This window comes from Pristis pectinata, chromosome 29 (genome assembly GCF_009764475.1).
Source record: "Pristis pectinata isolate sPriPec2 chromosome 29, sPriPec2.1.pri, whole genome shotgun sequence".
In the NCBI taxonomy this organism is placed as follows: Eukaryota; Metazoa; Chordata; class Chondrichthyes; order Rhinopristiformes; family Pristidae; genus Pristis; species Pristis pectinata.
Genome location: NC_067433.1, coordinates 11,557,717 through 11,579,384, shown reverse-complemented (window position 1 = coordinate 11,579,384; position 21,668 = coordinate 11,557,717). Strand labels below are relative to the sequence as shown.

Below are 21,668 nucleotides of genomic sequence, written 5' to 3'. Positions count from 1 at the left end.
GTTCATTCGAAACAGATCAAGAGATTTCTGAGCAATAAAGGGAATCAATGGATATGACAGTACTGGAAATGGCAGAGGTAGAAAATCAGTTATGATTTTGATGAATAGAAAAGCAAGCACAAAAGGTTAGGTGGACTAATCCTCAGAGCAGAGCACCAATGTGGATGGTTCCTACCAAAATAAAGTGAAGCTTGGCAAGCTCCAATTGTTGAAGACACATTGATTGCATTTCAGATGGAAACAAATCACACATTTACCTGTAGAAAGTAAATACATGCAAACTGAACTCTGCTCCAGAAAAAAAAAGTATAATTTTGATACAATTACAATCTGGACATTTAAAAAAAAATCACTAACAAAAACCATTTTGACCACACCTGTTATAGCAAATCAGCAACATTCCACAAGATTAACTTTTAACTTATTAGAAAATAAACTCAAAAGGCTTTGTCAATAGGAGTGGTTACAGATGAGAAAATTTGGTGCAAGACATTTAAGTTTTCTGTTATTGAATAGGTTTGAGTATATTTAAAGGACACTCAGAATGCTGCACTTGTGACAGAATGCCAAACATAATGACAAATAGTTCACTGTAATGCAAGGATGCAAAAAATATTAGTATGCTCAAAACTGACAGCATTTGGAAACAAATATGGCCAAACAACTGCTTAGCTTGGCTTGTGTACTGGTTTGCTTTCTTTGTGGTTAGCTGGCAGAGATTTCATTTCCCTATTTTGGGAAGATTCATCTTTCAACTAAAAAGAAATTTTTACCTAAAACAAAAAACTCATGCAAGAAACTTTCCAAGGTCAGGAAAGTTCTTTTGATCCAACTTGTCTCTTAAAAAAAAGACAACCTCCACTTCATACCAGCTCGCCAATTCCAACAAGGGTCAGGGTTTCATTTTTGAAAATAACACAACAGTTGCAATTCCTCATTTTCAGAGCCTCTCAGGTTTCTTCATACAGTAAAACCCACAAGTATACAACAGCCAGCAAGATATGCCGTTGGCATGTCCATTTCACTTTGACAGCTGCCTGAAGGAAGCCTAGGAAACTAATTATGGATCAACTAAACTGTGCTGATAGGAGAGCTCAAGATTGTTAAAGAGCATAATATCAGGTCTGCAAGCTCCAGTTTTTGCTTTACTTGCTATTTCTATCAAAGCAATTTAAGAATGCAGCAACAAGGAAGCAAAAGTGGACCTCCCACTGTCTTGATGAGCTCTCGTTTCAATCTCACCACAATGAGCTGGCCCCAGGTATTTTCCTACAGGCAGACAACTGAAAACTAAGATACATGTAATCTACTGTTTTACATCAAAGAGTCCTTTTTAAACAATCTCCTTGGCTTTGTAAATTGAGACGACCAATTCAGGTGCGTCAGTCGCTTCCCTACCTCCCACTAACCCACAAAACAATCTTCTCCACACCTAAACGTGACTCTCTCTAGTTTCTCCATTTGCACCCCCCACCCACCCCAGGGTCTGGCAGTTCAGCTTGTCCAGTTGACCTACTTCCCAGAGTTCCAACCTGATTCCCCACAAACCAAATTGCTTTGCACTTCTAGCAAAAAATATCGTCTCCTCAGGTATTGTCCCTTCCTTTTCAATCAGTTATCACAAATAAAGGCAAAAACCCTCAACTCCTGCAACTTTGCAAGGACCCACCCCAATTCCTTCTCTTCAAACCCCTTGAATGAATAGTTGCACTGTAACTTTGCCATAATTCCATATTCAAAGCCCTCCAGTTAGGTTTGCTTCACATCAGTGCAATTACATGTTAAACTACCCATCTTGAAAGAATGAAAGTTCATGGCCATAAGCTACAACTATGTTTTGTATTTTAATTTGCACTTTGGTAAGCTACCCATTTTACAATGCACGGCTTTCAAATCAAATAGAAGGGAATGATACATTCAGGTATTGTCTTAGGCAGTCACTCAGTATCGTGGATGACTTGCTTCTACTACTGTGAAGAGTAGAAGATAGCTGAGATGACAATGATTGAAAGTACCATCTCTTCATTTCCAATTAAGATATCCAAAAAAGGGTACTTTTGTACACATCCTGCCACACATCTTGATAGGGTATAAACCTGGCCTATTGGAAACAAGATCCAAAACAAGTGAAACTGGCTCTTTAAAAAAACACACACTTAAGTACACACCCCTTTCATAGGTCCCACCCCTCAAATCCCTCCTTAGTCTCCTCTCCTGCAACCCCTTTACTCCCAAGTATTAATGCATTTAGCACTTGGAAAATTTACAGTAGGGGCAGCATCTGTGAAAAGAGAAACAGTTAACATTACAGGTCAAAGACCCTTCAGGAGACCCAAACATTTTAGCATTTTCCCTTTATTTAGCAACAAAAACTGCACCATTCAGGCCCAAGACCACTGCAGAAATGGATGACAGATGTTGGCTGAATAGCCATCAATACACTTTCCATGTGTAAAAATCACTCAAGTTTTAATCATTGCATCATGAATCACAGCTCAAGAAACTATTCTTTCCACTTCAACAATCAAACTCAGTTTGTGGTAATTGCAAAACTAGTTTTTTTTAAAAAAAGCACCTCTTATCTGAGGCAGACAATATAACCAGAACTTTATGCACGTCAACATTTCTAACCATTTCCCATTATCTTAATTAAGTAACCTTATTCTAATATTCTATTTATTCAAAACAAAACCTCATTTTAGTAAGAGAAAAAAAAACAACTCAACCTACAAACATCAAGGTACAGACTGAATGCTATCAGTAAATTAAGCTAGATGGCGCTAACATCTTCAGGCAATAAGGTTCTTAAATTATTGAACAGAAGCAATTTGATCAGTGGGGTACAGAAGTAGGGTACTGTCCAGATGTTACAGACAATTGTTCATAGAAATAACCTTTAAATATCGTTTGCTAACATAATAAAAGTCATCATTGCAGCTGGTAATAACATATGGAAATGGATTCTTGAATCACACATTTAGTTTTTGTTTGAAGCAGAGAATGGTCAACTTGGCTGTAGAGGGGAATGCCTTGAATTAGTCCATTAGTCAATGTAACTGAACAGCAAGTGATCTATGACACATCTAATGTATGGCAACTTTAAACACAAACTAGCAAAATGTTTAAGATTACCACAGTAGAGTAATATTCAAGAGAAAATGACATTGTATTAATTATTTCTCCCCACTCCATCACCACAAAAATCTGTAATGTAATCCAGTTACATTATTGCAGATTGGCAATAACATTTCCTCCTCACTGACCATCAACACAGGCGCATCTCAAGGATGTGCGCTTAGCTCACTGCTCTACTCACTCCACACTCATGACTGTGGCTAAGCACAGCTCAAACACCATCTATAAATTCGCTGATGACACCACGGTTGTTGGAAGAATCTCAGATGGTGATGAGGTGGCGTACAGGAGTGAGGTAGATCAGCTGGTTGAGTGGTGTCACAACAACCACCTTGCACTCAACATCAGCAAGACCAAGGAACTGATTGTGGACTTAAGGGGAAGTTGGGAGAACACACACTAGTCCTCATTAAGGGGTCAGCAGTGGAAAGAGTGAGCAGCTTCAAGTTCCTGGGCGTCAACATCTCAGAGGATCTATTCTAGGCCCAACACATTGATGTAATCAAGGCAGCAGCACGCCAGTGGCTTTATTTTGTTAGGAGTTTGAGGAGATTTGGTATGTCACCAAACACACTTACAAATTTCTATAGAAGTACAGTGGAGCGCATTCTGACTGGTTGCATCATAGCCTGGCACAAAGGCTCTAATGCACAGGATCACAGGAGGCTGCAGAGGGTTGCAGACTCAGCCAGCTCTATCACAGACACAACCCTCCCCACTATTGAGGGCATCTTCAAGAGGTAGTGCCTTAAGGCAGCAACATCCATGATTAAGGATCCTCACCATCCAGGACATGCCCTTTTCATGTTACTACCATCAGGGAGGTGGTACGGGAGCCTGAAGACCCACACTTAACAGTTCAGGAACAGCTTCTTCCCCTTCAGATTTCTGAGTGATCCATGAACACTACCTCATTATTCCTTTTTGTTTTGCACTATTTCTGTAATTTATAGATTTTTATGTCTGCAGTGTACAGCTGCTGCAAAATAACAAATGTCATGTCATATGTCAGTGGTAATAAATCTTATTCTGATTTCTCTCTTCTGGAAGAGTTCAGAATTAAGAAATGGTCCCATAGCCACTCTCTAACTTTTCAACCAAGTGAATCACGTACAGCTTACCTGACTGTACAGGCCATCACAGCCAAGTTTGGTTTTGTTCTTAACTGATATTCATGTGTCATCTAACAAAGTATCAAAGCATGCTAACGTATACTTTGCATAGGCAATTAATATTTCTCAGGCACAGCTCAAAAGGCAGTCTATACATTCAGAGAGATTACATTGTGTTGAATTAAAACCTTTTGAAATCCTAGTTCCAGCTACAGTATAGAAAATGCTGGAAACACTCAGCAAGTTAGGAAGCATCTGTGAAGCTGAGCTAATGTTTCAGGCCTGAAACCTGTCACTCTTCAGGATCTTGCTTCTTAAATTTAAATAAAATCACTGAGCTGAATTTTCTCCTCTAACAGAGTTTGAATGATGTACCAAGTAGAGCACAGGTCAGGCTAGAACTGAACGCTAATCACACAAAAATTTTCAACTCTACTGAGAAAATCTAATTATCAATAACACAGACTTTGATTTCTTCCCCCCCGCCCAGTAAGATATTCAACAAACTGACCTAAATAAAAATGGGGGGAGGCCAATTTAAGAAACAGATTGCCAGAATGAATTTAATGTGCCTATCCCATCCCTGAAGGAAAAACAGTTGGCCAGATATCAAACCAATGGAAACTTGCAGCTACTGCGCTTTTTAAATCCATTTGAACTGAAATCTCAGTTGTATACAAGCAACTGGAATAACTCAAACAGCAGAACAACACTCAATCCTGAAATGAGCTATTGGAGTTCAGTGCAACCAGGTGACAAACTGCACACTAATACTATTGCCAGAAACATGGAAATAAGTAGGAACAACAGAAAAGCAGAGTATATTTAAATAGAGACTATTATATACTAAATGTTCAGGAAGATCTGGGTGTCCATGCAGTTGACAAAGTGATCACGCACATAATTCAAGGGAAATGGAACTTGGGCCTGTATTGCAAGACTGGACAAGACCAAGGAAGTCTTGTCTCTTTGTAGGGCTTTGAGGCCAGATTTGGGTATGGCACAGTCTTTGCCTCCTTACTGAATACTGTGATGAGTTCTCCAGTTACTTGTAATGGTGTGAGGTGCAGATATAATTTCTTGCTTATTTTAATTATGCAAACAAAACAATGCAACTTTTCCCTCATCCTTAAACAGTCAACACCTTACCCTGAAGCGTGCCGAGCTCTAGACTGCTCCCTCACTGGAGGGACAGCCTCACATCTAACCTAACAAACCCCACAGAACAATGTTTCAATAATAATCACTTCTCATTTCTTCCAAACTCCAGGGAATATGTGCTCAACCTTTCCTCAAAACAGTCCCTTCATTCCTGGAATCAATGCAGTAATGCACTGCATTCAAGACAAGCAAATCCTTCCTTAAATAACAACTGCATACAGTCTTGGTCTTTTTAATTACCTGCCACACATACATGCCAATTTTGTTTCATGCACGTGCACACTGACATCCTTCAGAATATAAATACATAGAAGTATCAGCATTTAAGTAACACCTTGCTTTTCTATTCTTTCTACTGCAGTAATCAGTGAGTTAAGTTCTCCAAGAATGTTCAGAAACGAAAGACTGACAGCAACTTAATCCAAGTAGTGAATCTCCAGTATTGATTTGTCGCAGGATTCTGAATCAGAAATTGTTTTGAGAAGCCATTGGTCGTAATTAAGGCTTTATGAAATAAGTACATTTATAAGCCAGAACTGCAAGGGACAACATGTAACATTTGCCCAGCTTTACTACACGTCAGAATACATTGGGCAGTTAGCTCTTTACTAAGATCCAAGGCCTAATAAGTTGAGAGTTACAATTCAGTGGTGGTTAGCTGGTTGCAGTGAGATCAGAAATGGGATCATTCCAAAGACATCTCCAATGGTATCCAGAACCTCAAAGAGCTGATTGCTACTATGGTAATGAGAGATAACTAGAGGCCTAGGTTGAAATAGAGAAATGCCAAAGTGATAAGGATTGGTCATGATGAGAGCAATTTAAGAAACAGATTATCAGAATGAATTTAATATGCCTATCCCATCCCTGATGATGTTTACTCAGTACCAATAACTAAGATGCTACACAAATGCTGAAGTGCAAAATGGAGGTGATGTTGTGGCAACTAATCGTCCAGCTGCAATGGGATGAAACAGGTCAAATTGGACTGGGCAACTGATGTGCTACCATTTCATTGGGAGAACTGAAGGAACAAGAGGGACATGGGTTTTGGAAACAGGACTCAACTCTTAACCCTGGAATAGCACAAGAATCCAAGTTTCCAGTGACACCCCAAGACCATCTTGCAAAGAGAGACCAAGTCTGGGACTGAGCGAAGAAAGAAAAAAAAAATAAGATTGACGAACACTGATTACTTTGTGTCTTGGCCAGTATTAAGTATATTGTGTAAAGTGTTGGTGCTTGAGCATTGTCTTTGCAATTAAGACTTTGAATATAGGCAAGTATGCCTTGCATCAGTTGTCAGTAGCGTGACTCCAATAAAAATTCAGTTCACCATATAAATCCTATATGTGATAGATGTAATTTGGAGGTGGCTTCCCTGACACATACATTTTGGTCCTGTCCTCTTTTGGGAAAAATATTGGAAAGACATTTTTAACATTATTTCAACTGTACTGGATATTGATTTACAACCTCACCCAATCACTGCAATTTTTGGGCTACCAATGATGGAATCTGGCCACTTATCTGCTGCTGCTTGTCGCATGATTGCCTTTGTTACATTAATGGCCAAGCGATCCATTTTGTTTAAATGGAAGGATCCAATGCCTCCCACTACTTTTCAATGGTTTTCTCAAACTATATCATGTTTAAACTTAGAAAAAATTAGGAGTGGCACTGTTGATTCTTTGCTCAAATTTGAGGAAGTTTGGAGCCCATTCATTCAGTATTTTCATATGATAATAGATCACTTTTCAATAATCTTTGAACTTAGGGGAGCAGAGTTGACAACATAATAATGCTCTTTGTTCATCGAGAAATATCAGTCCAGTTGTTTTTCTTTTGAATTTTTTTTTAAAGTTTGTTTTGTTTTATTACTTAATTTTTCAATTTGGGTTTTTTTTATATAATAAATCTTTTTCTCTGATTTTTTTTGTAATATATTCATTTACCAAGAAACCATAGGGCCTAGAATATATTTTTTATTCTTTATGACTACATGTCATGATTGTCCTCCCGATCTTTATATCACGTGTATAATTACTGATGTTATATGTAATAATCTGTATTAATTTGAAAATTAATAAAGATTAAAAAGAAAAATCCAGCACAGAGTGGATAACATTGCCCTCATTATACTCCATCTGCCATTTTATTGCCCACTCAATTAACCTATCATGGTCCTTTTACAGCCACTGAGACCTCCTTACAATTCACTCTTTTTACTTATCTTTGTATCATCAACAAACTTCACAACCACATTGGTCACAAAGTGTTTCAGAGTGTAGCATTATTGCTACCAGAATCAGAAAGATTGTGTTGAGCATCTTCAGCATCTGAGCATTGCCAGGAACATACTTGTACAAACTGGTGGAATCAAAGTTACTTTCTATTCAGCTTTCCCCTTAAATTGCCTTTCTACTTTTGATTTCCCTCTTTAACCACTTCTCAAACTTCTGTTTTCCCCAATTCCAAAGCCTCAATTTGTCCTGCAAAAAACTGCTGGTACAGAATGAGAGAAGATGTTTGCCCAAGAGTCCTAATCTTTACACAATGAATGCAAAGACGTTTGCTAATGTCACATGATCTGTCAGCAGTGCCTGGGAGCCTTATTGATTTAAACAGATAAAGGAAGATCTACCTTCCAGTAAAGGGAAGGGTTTGGTCACAAGTCCAACACTTAAATTTGTAATTTCACACTTCAGAAACTGAACTACATTACTCAAGATGCACAAGGAAAAGTGAAATTCCATTTTCTTTTGCAATTAGGGCAATAATTACCTCCAATAAAAGGAAATCAACTTGCAGTTATATACCACAGTTTACATAAATAGTATGTCACACGTGTCAGCTCTCACCCTCTGTTGGTAGCACTCTAAGCCACTTCAAGGTATGAGTTCAAGTCCGACCATGGAAATCAGCACAAAAGCTCAAGCTAATATTCAGTTCAACTGCTGAGGGACTGCTATGCTGTTGGAGGACCTCTTTCAAGTGAGACCAACAATCTCAGCTCAGGACAATGGATAGGCCACATGACACTATTTCAAAGAGCAGAGGAATTATCCTTGGTGTCCTGGCCAATATATGGCCCTCAAGCAACAATACTGAAACAACAGTTTTCTCCTTCTGGTAAGTACATCAGTGTTCGTGGAAGGATTCCCCATATTATCGTGACAACACCTCTGAAGTATGTCACCGTTAGTAAAGTACTATGGGATAATCCAAAATCACAAGGAGGACAACACAAACATGCTTACCCTTTCCTAAGGCACCATCAAGACTGAACTACATTACTTGCCATAAAGAATGGAGTATTCATTTATGGACGAGTTTGTAGAGTTATCAGAATTTGACACAATTACACATTGGATATATTAGGCTTAAAAAGACAAGTTTAATGAATTTCTCAGAGGTGGGAAGAGGTCAGAGGGAACTGTATAACAGACTACTCATCTGAAAGTGAAGCCACCATTCGTGAGGGATGAAATTTAAAGTCTAAATGGCAAGGCCCAATGATTCATAAAGAGTGTCAAGAACCCTAGGAAGTAGGAAGATCAAGAACTTTTGAAGACTGAAAACCAAGAATGTTTAAAGGCTTTGCCAGACCAAGAGCCAATTTAAGTCAACAGACAAGTAGGAAAACAGAATTTAGTTTTAATCAGCATACAAGCACTTTTGGACAAGCTCACACTTTTGGAAAGTTCAAAGTGGGAAGCAGCAAGAATGTAATAGAATGGTAGAGTCCAGAGGTAATAAAGGGTTGGGGGGGGGGGGGGGGGGGGGTTTCAGCACCTGAATAAAGGCATGTCGTTGATATAGAGGTACAAGCCAGTCATGGTGCTGAGAGACAGAGTCAAACCAGCCATTGTGATTGTGAACTATGCTGCTTGCCATAGAGAAGAATAGAGAATGGACTTATGCAGGAGTTTGTGAAACAGAAATCAGAGCAGTGTGAAAAAGTGTCAGAGATCACCTGGAGTTAGGCACTTAACTTTCAGATTTATAATACATACAAAAAACACTGTCATTTGAAGTACGGGGGCTGAACTATGCAGTGGCCCAGAATGCAGCGTAAGCTTCTTTTGAATACAATCAAAGGCAACACTGTCAGGCATTTTAATGGGTCAGTTGCTAACAATTAAAAATCAAATAGGAGTTGGCTAACCTTAGTTGGCTACATCCTGTTAACAAACTTGGCTTTTTAAATTAATTTATTCAAATTCCACACTGGCTGGTTAAAGACTGTGGAACAGTAATAAATAATTAAAATCAATTCCATTTGCAAAGATCTATACAGCAGCCCTGCAAACTCAAAACTTGTTCAAGGGAATTATAAAATGTATTAAGTTCTTACAGGTCTTGACAGGGTAAATGGCCAGAGACTGATTCCTTTGACTGGAGAGTCTAGAATAGGGTTAGCCATTGACTTGAGAATGCAGGAGACATTTCTACACTCCGGGAGTTTGGAATCTTTGGTTCTCTGCAGTGGAGAATTCCAAAGACACAACGAAGTCTATATATGACTAAGTCACTAGATTTTTGGATACACAGAAAATCGAGGAATATGCAGACAGGGCAAGGAAACAGCTTTGAGGTCACTAACAAGGGGTCTGGCTGGCTTGAAATAGATGACCATGAGTACTTTAACTACCAAATATAGACAATTGATCAATGAGTTTTTTTTTGCCAAAGATGGAATAAAAAAATAAAAAGTGCTGGAATGACTCAGTGGGTCAGACAGATCTTGCACTGCATCTTTTGTTAAGGCAATTATCAATCTCAAGTCTGCTTTCTTGCCCTATTTTCATACTCCGTGATTCTCTAAGCATCCAAAACTCTAGTGACTTAGTCTTATGTAGACAATTGTGTCTTTGGCCCTCTGCAGTAAAGGCATCCAGATTCCCAGCCTTCACAGCTTGCATCTTCCAGCACTTGATTTTCATTTCTAGCTTCTGCAATTTTTTTTTATTTTTCCAGCAAAATACTGAATAAACCCAAGCTAAAGTCATATAGCTATGCTTCATTGGGTATTGGGCAGAGGCGCTGTTAGAACATTTCAAATGCGTGAACATTGAGGCAACTGGAGTTTATAACCCATATCCTTTATCACCCACTGTCAATCGGCAGAACACATCTGCTCCAGTAGGCTGCAAATGGCAGAAAATTGTGCGCCTGATTCTGGTGCCCCCAAAGAGATGGCTGCCCCAGGCAGCAAAATTACAGTTGACCACAATTATAAAATAAAATTTGCTTGTAGATTTCATATACAAATGAACGTATTCAAATCCAGAATACTGAATGCAAAATAAGGGCAATTTTACAATAATTAAATCCAAAGGGGATCCCTTTGATGTGACAACCCAACTTTAAAATCTTAAAAAGAACAGCTCTTGTTGAAAGGTGGAGCTGCCTCAAGGGGCCCAACAGAATACTTTTTAATATTCTTAATTTTGCTTTAGTTATTCACTCAAATAAATGCAAACACTCAGCAGGTCAGGCAGCATCAGTGGAATGAGAAACAGTTAATGTCTCAGGTCCAAGAGCCTTTACATCTGTTTCTTTTCCCACAGATGCTACCTAAACTGCAGAGTATTTCCAGCACTTTGTTTTTATTTCAGATTGCCAGCATGTCAATTTTTATTTTGATCATTTTTCCACTCTAAACTCTTTTCTGTGGCTTGTGTGGCTCTTTAATTATTGTTTGTTCAAGCAACGTGGCCTTCGCAGTCTGATCAAGCATTTAATTGCCCATCCCCAATTGCCTTCGAGAAGGTGGTGGTGAGCTGACTTCTTGAACTGCTGCAGTCCACTCTAAAGTTAACCATTTAATTACAAAGCTGGCATGAAACCCATAACTGCAATAAAAATAGCTAGCAGAAACTTAATACAAAAAGTTAGTTTCCAAATTTGTTTCTTTTTTGCATTTATTTGGATGAATAAATGAAGCAAAATTAAGAATATTAAAAAGTATTCCATTGGGCCCCTTGAGACAGCTCCACCTTTCAAGAGCTGGCTGATCTCCCACTTCATTATCCAACCCCATCTTCGTACTTTGTGATATTGCTAATATCCAAACACTCGTTAGTCATTTATTTTGCTCAAAACTCAGCTCAATTCTTCACAGCCCTTTGATACAATTCCAAAGCTCCACCCACACAGACACGATGACCGCTTTGCAGAACACTCCATTCAGTCTGCAAGGAATGACTGAGCTTTCAATAGTTTATCACTTCAATTCTCCGACCCACTCCCATTTTCACCGTTACCTTTGGCCTCTTACGCCGCTCCAGAAATGCCCAACACAAGCTTAACAAACAGCACCTCATTTTTGATCAGAGCACATCGACACTGTTGGGATTCCTTGAGGAATCCAAAATGATTATGGTAACAAGACACCCTCCCTCACCAACCCCAAAGATATTGCTGTATTTCTCAGTTTCAGTTTGTACTTTTGTTTCTCTTCTCCAAGTCTCTACCAGAATTGAAAGAAATTATTATAGTGCCAACTTCATACATCCCGTCACAGACATTCTCCATCCTTACCACCCCTCTGATAGGAAACACTTTCTCTCTCCACAAGATGCTGCCCGACTTGCTGAGCTTTCCCAGCAATGGTTTTTATTCCTCCTGTGTTCTCGGTGAACCAACTCTCAATCTATTTGAGCCCAGATGTTTCCACCCAAAACGCCAACAACTCCTTTCCCTCCACAGATGCTGCTTAACTTGCTGAGGTTTTTTTTGCTTCAGATTCTAGCATCTACAGTCTCCATCCAATGTCACCCCCAATTCCATGTGCCCCAATCTCATTGACCATCATCTGTATCAAAGCACCTTCTGAAGATCAAAATTAGCCACTTTCACTGGCTCCCTCTCTGCCAACCTGCTTTAAACTTCCCAAAAAAAAACTCCAGCAGGTTACTCAAACATCACTCCCCTTCATAAATCCATATCACCCCTACCCAATCACTTTAAAGCTCGTTTCTATGCTTCCAGACGACGCAGGAGACCATTCAGCCCATCCAGTTTATTCTAGCCCACAGAGCCCACCCCATTGCCTCACCCACGCAACAGGGGCAGTTTACAACGGCCAATTAACCTACGAATTTACCACAAATGCAAAAGATAAAATGAAGAAGAGGTTGCTTTGACTGCCCCAGCACTAGAAGGAGGGATTGCACGGCGAGGGTTGTTGGAAGGGAGCGGCATACTCACACCACCAGCCTGGAGATGAGCCACGACACCATCGCTGCGCCGACCGTTGGGATTCAAACCGGTGGCGCGCGGAGTCCTGGGACCTCTCCCTACCCGGTCCGCATCCACTTGGGCGGGCGGCTTCGCCGCGGTCCGCCTCTGCCGGGGTGGGGCTAAAGAAGCCCCTCGGACAGCTGCTTCTATTGGGTCCGCTTTGCCCAGTACCCTTTCAGTGGATGGTGGGGTGGAAAGCAAGACGGCGCCCCTGTGCCGCTGGCTTCCACCCAACCCCCTTTTTCGTGAGTGGTGGATGCCAGTCAGTCAGTTGCCAACGCGGTCCACTTCACCTCGGCGAGGCTGGGGAGGGGGGAAGGTGGTTGCCCCTTCAGGGTCCGCTTTGCTGGGCGGAAAGTCGCCTCCAGCCGGTCCGCCTTCCCGCTCGAGCAACTCGCTCTCAGTGGGTTGACTCTACTCGGTCCGCTTTGCCGGGACCGGCGCTTGCTCTGCGGGTTAACGCTACCCAGTCCACTATTCTGGGGAAAACGCCAGTTTTACTCGCCTCTCCCACGTTATTGCCTTGTGGGGACGACGGGATCACCAACCCCTGCTTGTCTGCATTGCTCGATTAAAAGCACCTGCTCTCCCGCCCCCCACCCGTTAATTGCTTTCACTTGGTCCACCGTCTCCAGCTCGGAGGACTAGGGAGTCCTCCTAGTTGTCCCTCGCCGGTCCGCTTCGCCCGGCTGAGGGAACGCGCAGGCGCTCTCCAGCTCTCGACTCGCAACACACCGTCACCTGCCTCCCCCAGGTCCGCGTGGCCTCTGACCGGTTAAAACATGCAGAGGGCGCATGCGCGTTGGTGGCCACGTGACCCGGGCTTTTGTTTGTTGCGCCTCAGATGTGATCGGTGACGTGTTGCAAAAGTTTACTTTTTCTGTGTGAGTTTTGAAATGAAAACTCTGATATCTGCAACGGCCAGTAAACTGTAGCTGCGAAGTTCCTCTTTAATTATCTCTCTCACTTCTTGGTTCTCTTTCGATATTATCTTTATGATTCAGTTTCTCTGGTTTGCCAGCCTTTTTCTCTCAGTCTGATTTTTCTCTGCTCAGTTCTCCACCCTCAACTTTTTCCTGTTGCAATGGAGCTGCATTCTGCATATACAGAGAGCTCAAATGTTAATGTGTTTGCTGCCAATTTCACGAGGGCCATTTTTGATTCTTCCTGATGAACACATCACAGTACGGGCCCTTCAGCCCACTGTTGTGCCAGCCTATATAAACCTACTCCATGATCAATCTAACCCTTTCTTCCTACACAGCCCATAACCCTCCATTTTTCTTACAGCAATGTCTAAGAGTCCTTTAACTGTCTCTATTGTATCAGCCTCTATGACCACCCCTGGCAGTGTGTTCCATGCACCCACCACTCTCTGTGTTTAAAAAAAATACCTCTGACATCTCCCCTAAACTTTCCTCCTCTCACCTTAAATGGATGTCCTCTGGTATTGGCCATTGCTGCCCTGGGAAAAAGGTGTTGGCTGCCCACTCTATCTATGTCCCTCAAAATCTAATACACCTCTATCAAGTCTCCTCTCATCCTCTGTCGCTCTGAAGAGAAAAACGCTAGCCTGCTCAACCATCCCCCATAAGACATGTTCTCTAATCTGGGCAGCATCCTGGTAAATCTCCTATGTACCCTTTCTAAAGCTTTCACATCCTTCCTATAATGAGGTGACCAGAACTGAACACAATACTCTGTGTGGTCTAACCAGAGTTTTATAGAGCTGCAACATGACCTCGTGGCTCTTGAACTCAATCCCCCAACTAATGAAGGCCAGAACACCGTACGCCTTCTTAAGCACCCTATCAACTTGCACGGCAACTTTGAGGGATCTATGGACTTGGACTGCAAGATCCCTCTGTTTCTACACACTGTTAAGAATCCTGCCATTAACCTTGTACTCTGCCTTCAAGTTTGATCTTCCAATGCTCTGTCTCAATCCCAGGGGAAACAATCTGGTGGAGGAACTCAGCAGGTTGAGCAGCATCTGTGGATGCTGATGCAGGGTTTTGACCTGAACCGTCGACAACTCCCATCCTCCCACAGATGCTGCTCAACCCACTGAGTTCCCACATCAGATTGTTTGTTCCAGATTCCAGCATCTGCAGTCTCTTGTGTCTCCTTCCCAGGCGATCGATATCTATAACAAGTACAAAGTCCCCCACAGCTGTTTCAACTACCTCCCTCTCTGCTTTCTGTATGGACACTTTTCCATTCTCCCAGTTCCTTCATCTCTGTCATATTAGATCTGATGTTTAAACTTTCCATATAGGTGTCTCTGAGCTGTCTTTTCCCTTAAGCATGCCTTGCACTCCACCATAGTTGACAGAAGCCTTGACTGTCATCTGTTTCCTGTGCTTCCACTGTCCTCTGGTCCTTACCTACCACCTGCCAACCTCACATTCAAAGGGTCCTTTGCGATTTGCACCACTCTCAGCAAGATTCACCATCCCCTCCTCGCCCCTTTCAACATTCTCAGTGGACTCTTCCCTTCAGGACTCCTTGGCCTTCTCTTCCGTTCATTAACCACTCCCCTTCTCATTGCACTTACCCCTGCAACTCCAGTAGATCCAACAACCCCTCTCTTTACTCATCCCTTCCCACCGTCTAGACACCCAACAAGTGGAACGGCAATTCACTTGCACTTCTTCCAATAGCGTTCGGTACGCATGATGTGGTCTCCTTCACACTGAAGAAACCAAATGTGACCACTCTGCAGTACAAGGGAAGGGGCAGTAGGGAATGTGGCTGGGCAAGTGGCTGGAGTATCAGTGGGTGAGCATTTTGGAGATAGTAATCATGACTAAGTTTAGAAGGTAGTTATGGAAAAGGATAAGGATAAAATGGAAATTAAAACTCTGGATTGAGGTATGGCAGATTTTAATACCATAAGACAGCACTTGGTAAAAGTAGACCAGGAGCAGCTACTTGCAGGTAAGTCTAAATAGTGGAGCTCAGGGCTAACAGGTTCTCATAAAGGTGAAAGGGAAGCCTGGATGACAACGGATATTGAGGGTTGGAATATGACATAAAAAAAGAAGCAAATAATAGGTATAGAGAACTGAAAACAGTGGGAGGGGGGCTTTAGAAGGAAGTTGGGAGGGGAAAGAAGGACAAGGAATATCACTGACAGGCAAAATTTAAGAAAATCCCTGAAAAAGAATCAACACCAAAGGGACAATCCCTACATGGAGACAGAGGATGTGGGTGAGGTCTTAAATAAATACATTTTATCTTTATTCACTAAGGAGAAGGCCATTATAATTGGAGAACTTGCAGAGGGTGGTGGTGAAATTCTAGAACAAGTTACTGTTGAAAGTGAGGATGTATTCAATGTCTTAGTGGGCTTAAAGGTGGATAAAGTCCCAAGGCATGATGAGGTATATCCTAGGCTACTATGGGAGGTAAGGGAGGAGATTGCTGAGGCCCCGGATTACTGGAGGACAGCAAATGTGGTACCTTTATTCATGAAAGGAAGCAGGGAAAAGCCAGGTAATTAGAGGTCAGTGAGTCTAATGTCAGTGTTAAGGAAGTTATTGGAAAAAAATTCTGAGGGACAGGATTAATCCATGTTTGCAAAAGGCAAGGATAAATCAAGGATAAGCAGCAAGGCATTGTTAGAGGGAGATCCTGTCTGACCAATTTGTTTTAATTTTTTGAAGAAGTAACATGGTGTATTGATGAGGGCAGTGTGGTTGATGTGGTTTATCTGGACTTTAGTAAGGCCTTTGACAAAGCCCAACATTCCAACATGGGAGACTGGTCCAAAACGTTAGAGCTCATAATACCCAAGGCAAGTTGGTGTACTACAGGGATTGGTACCGGGGCCCCTACTGTTTGTTATACACTAACGATATTCAAATGAATATAGGAGGTATGATTAGTAAATTTGCAGATGACATGAAATTTGGTGGTGTTGTTGATCAACACATACAAAATGGTGGAGGACCTCAGCAAGTCAGGCAGCATCTATGGAGGAAATAAACAGTCGACGTTTCGGGTTGAGACTTTTCATCATGAAGGGTCTCGACCCGAAATGTCGACTGTTTATTTCCCTCCATGGATGCTGCCTGACCTGCTGAGTTCCTCCAGCACTTTGTGTGTGTTGCTCCAGATTCCAGCATCTGCAGAGTCTCTTGTGTCTCTGTTGGTGTTGTTGAGAGTGAGGATGGAAGTCTTAAGCTATAGGATGATATTGGTGAGTTGGTAAAATGAGTAGAGCAATTGCAGATTGAGGGTAATCCTGAAAAGTGTGAGGTGATGCATTTTGGGAGGGCTGGTAAAAATAGGACATACACAATGAATGGTAGGACCCAAAAAGTATTGAGGAACAGGGGACCTTGGTGTGCAGGTCCAAGGATCCTGAAGGTGGCAGCAGAGGTTTTTAGAATGGTAAAGAAATCGTGTGGATACTTGCCTTCATAAACTGGGGCATAGAGCAAGGATGTTATGGTACAACGAGGTTTCGAGGGGATCTGAGGAAGAATGTTTTCACCCAGAGAATGGTCAGAATCTGGAAGGATTGGTTGAGGGGCTGGTGGAGGAGGAGGAGATTGGAAGCTGGAAATCTGAAATAAAAACAGAAAATGCTGGAAATACTCAGCAGCTCTCCACATTTAAGTAGCAACATGAGCACTTGAATCATCAAGGCATAGAAGGATACAGGCTGAGTGGAATTAGTGTCACTTAGTGGCAATAGGTGACACAAGAGACTGCAGATGCTGGAACCTGGAGCAAGACACAGGGCTTTGGAGGAACTCAGCGGGTCAGGGAGCATCTGTGGGGGAAATGGACAGTTGATGTTTCGGGTTGAGACCCTTCATCTGGACTGAAAGTTAGAAGGAAGGTAGCCAGTATAAAAAGATGGAGGTCCATTTCCCTCCATAGATGCTGCCTGACCCCCTGAGTTCCTCCAGCGCTTTGTCTTGTGTCGATAGGTACCTAATGGCCTGCATTGATGTAATGGGTTGCAGGGCCTATCTCTGTGCGGTTTGGCTCCACAACTTCCATTGACTGATCCTGAGCTACCAGCGGCCAGTCACTTTAATTCTCCATCCTACATCCTCTCTGACCGATCTATTTGTTGCCTTCTACACTGTTCCAACGAAGTTCAATGCGAATTTGAGGAACAGCACCTTATCTCTGTCTCGGCATATTGCAGTCTTCTGGACTTCATATAGAATTCAACCACTTCAGTTTACCAGTTTTTCCTGTTTGTACTGAAACTCGTCAGTTGTGGCTGCAAGATATTTATCTGTAACAGAGCTTTCCTCTTATCAAAGGTACTGCTTGATCTGGTAGGTATTTACAGCACTCTCCTTTTGGCGTGGGTTTCTGCAACTGAATATCACAGCTTAAAATGTCCCTTAGGCTGTTTTCTCTCTCTTTAAACTGCCCTCATTAATCTATTAACCAGATGGTTCTGTAAACCTAGCAACCCTGACCTCGCCCTGACAAAGGCATTCCCTTTGTCCTATCCACCCCTCCCCCCACACTCCCTGCAATTTTAAACTATCTTGCTTCCCCCTCCCCCATCCCAGCTCTGATGTGTTAACCTGAAATGTTAACTTTCTCTTTCCACAGGTGCTGCCTCACCAGCTGAGTGCTTCCAACATTTTGTTTTTATTCCTGTTTTTCTCTTAATTTTCCTTTGAACACTGGATAGGAGTTACATGATCATACAGGCTTAGCTGGGGTAAATAGGGAGACTGTTCCCATCAGCTTATGGTTTGAGGCCAGGGGTTATAACTCACAGAAAAGTTGCAGCTGGGAAGTAGGCCATTAAGCCCATTGTCCATGGTGAGTCTTTCCATGCAATGCAACTAATGAAAATAAAAACCTGCAGAAGCTGGAAATCTGAAATAAAAACAGAAAATACTGGAAATACTCAGCAGGTCAGGCAGCATCTACGGAGGGAAATGGACAGTCGACTTTTTGGGTTGAGACCCTTCATCTGGACTTTCATCTGGTCTTTTAGTAATGTTGGCTGAGAGGTGAAGCACATTTAAAGAGTATTTTACCATAAGAAACATTTAATCAAATTATGTAGAGCTGCTGAGGGTGGAAGAAACCTTTTCCAGCAAGGATAAAGAGCATCGTATGTGGTCAGAGTTACTTTGTGGTGGCAGTGAACCAGATTTCGTGAGTTCCACATGCGCTGTGGCAGGTTGTGGAAACAATGAATCCGGTCAGTTGCAGGCCGGTACTGGAAAACGACTGCGGAATCCACCCAGCTTCATGGCTGAAGGAGACACAAGAGATTGCAGACGCTGGAATCCGGAGCAACACACAGACCGCTGGAGGAACTCAGCGGATCAGGCAGCCTCTGTGGAGGGAAATGGACAGGTTGAGACTGATAGAAAGAGGGAAGATAGCTAGTATAAAAAGGTGGAGGGAAAGGGTGGAACAAGAGCTGGCAGGCCCCCACTACTCCCCTCTGCCCTCCCCACCTCCCTCCCTTTATTCCACGCTCCACCGTCCTCTTCAGATTCCATCATCTTCAGCCTTTTGTCACTTCCACCTATCACCTCCCAGCTTCTGAGACCATTCCCAGTCTCCCCTCCCCCACCTGCCTATCACCCTCCCCCTCACCTGGATCCACCTGCCAGATTTTGCTTCACCCCTTCCCTCCACCTCTTTATACCGGCTATCTCCCCTCTCAGTCCAGATGAAGGGTCTCGCCCCAAAACATCGACTCTCCGCTTCCCTCCATAGATGCTGCCTGAGCTGCTGAGTTTCTCCAGCGTTTTGTGTGTTGCTACATGGCATGAAGGCCCAGCCAACTTGCTAATGGCAACAACGTGCATTTGTATAGCATTGCTAACATATCAAAACATTCCAAGGTTCTTTGAAAGACTTTTAGAGAGTCTGCCAACATCACCCAATTGTTTTATTGCCCTCAGGCCAGCTAGGTTTGGACTGCCTCACCATTGACACTTACTTCCCAAAGACAAATGATTAATAAAAGAACAGCTGGCTTGTGCAGTATTATTACTGTAGGGATGTAAACTGGAGTCCAGGATCTCCTGCCTCTATTGCCACTAAATTGCAGATAAAGTTCATTGTGTGGTTTATATAGAAATTACAAATGCATATCATCTGTGGCACTCCCTGTACACCACCTGGTATTTACACATCAACGGATGAGATCATCATTAGCTTCCAGATGGTTGGGTGCGACATCAAAAATGCATCAAGACTTTACTTTTCCCCAGATCACCTCAGTGTCTATTACACTTTCCCTTTGCAGCTGCTGAAGCCTGCCGAGGCCTCCAGCCCACCAGAGAAAGGGGTCATATTTTTGTGGCTGGGTGGTGCTGCAGTTAGGAGACTGCATTGCAATATTGGGAAAGGAATCAGGAATGTCTTTGGGAGGTATTGAGTCTGAGTGTGATTGGGTTGGATTTTTGTCTTGGAAAGGTGCCCAGGAATGTTCAAGGCTTTTATTTTTGCCCAGATTGCTTTTCCTTATAATAATTCTCTTGAACCTCTTCCTGGCTTGGTGCGCTTGTAAAGTAATTCAACGTCACTCAAGAAATTCTTATAGTTGGACTGGCAGGCTGTAGCTATCAGGGTGGGACCGACATTCCCAAAATAAAGGGAAGATTGGGTAGGTTATGTTACAATGTAACATTACGATGGCATTTGACACGACAGATGAAATGCTTCAATGCAGTGAGGTCCATTCACGTGAAACAACAAACAATCTGCTGGACAAACTCAGTGGGTCGAGCAGCATCGGTGGGGGGAAAGAATTGTTGCTGTTTTGGGTCGAGGCCCTGCATCAGGACTAGTTCCTCCAGCAGATTGTTTGTTGCTCCGGATTCCACATCTGCAGTCTCTTATGTCTCCAGCAATATGAGATATGACATCTATATAGTCACTAAAAACCCAATAAAGAATTAGTGTGAAGCCGTTTCACTCAGAGACTGACTATAATTTGGAATTTACTACCTAGTGGTAAAGCTGAGCCAACTTGTATACATTTATTTTAGGGCAGTTGGGTAGGTACATCAGGGAGAAAGGAAGAGGTGGATTTACAGGTTGGGATGGATGTGAATGGATGGAAGCTTGTATGGAGCTTTAACTTCACTGTGGATTAGTTAGGCCTAATGACCTGTTTCCATCATTATAAATCTCTGATGATGATTAGAAATTATAAATACCATTATGAATGGTCGGCCTGGGTATTTGCACTGCTGTCTCTGGAGAAGGACTTGAACTCAAAACCTTCAGAATCAGTGTGGTTGCCAAATTTGCTGATGATACAAAGACAGATAAGAAAGTAAGTTGTGAAGAGAATACAAAGTGGCCACATAGGGGGATATAGATAGATGAAGTGAGTGGGCAAAGATCTGGGCAATGAGGTGTTATATGGGAGAATGTGAAATTGTTCATTTTAGCAGGAAAAAGCTTTTAAGAAAGCATACTATCTAGATGTTAGAAATTGTAGGACTCAGATGCAGAGAGATTTGGGTATCCTAGTGCATGACTTGTAGAAGGCTACTATGCAACTACTGTGAATAATTAGGGAAACTAATACAATGTCATCATGTATTCAGTGGGGCATTGAATACAAAAGTATGCTTCAGTTCATATAGGGCATTGAGGAGATCATATCCAGAATATTATGTTCTGTATTCTCCTTATTTAAGGAGTTCAGAGAAGGGTCACTAGACTGATATCTGGAATGGGCAGGGTACATTCTGAGGAAAGGTTGTACAGGACAGTTAAGAAGAATAAGAGGCGACTTAATTGAAACATATAAGATCCTGAGTGGTCTTAACAGAGAGATGTGAGGCATCAGCTCCACCAGCTTCACCACCCTGCCGGTCCTCCTGGCCTTTGTCTCCGCAAGTGTTCTCACTTGGGAATTATAGTCCCACAAACAGGGAAAGGCTTGTGTTGCTCAGCCCCTGCGTACAGTCATTTCCCTTGGAATGTGATGCATTGTATTCTATCGGTGATGAGTGTGGACAGCCAGCCACCCTCCTGCTTCTGGTCGTG

General features: G+C 42.3%; 1 protein-coding gene across 2 annotated transcripts in view; it reads right to left on the bottom strand.

Moving 5' to 3' along the window:
• Positions 1-13,408, bottom strand: part of LOC127584226 (receptor expression-enhancing protein 1-like) — a 34,154-nt gene extending 20,746 nt beyond the window's left edge. The window contains exon 1 of one of the 2 annotated variants that reach the window (XM_052040850.1): positions 12,624-13,408. In XM_052040850.1, coding sequence (XP_051896810.1) covers positions 12,624-12,655 — 32 coding nt within the window. In that variant the 5' untranslated portion in view covers positions 12,656-13,408. The remainder of the gene's footprint in view (positions 1-12,623) is intronic. The other variant, XM_052040851.1, reaches the window with a different exon arrangement.
• Positions 13,409-21,668: the final 8,260 nt, after the last annotated feature.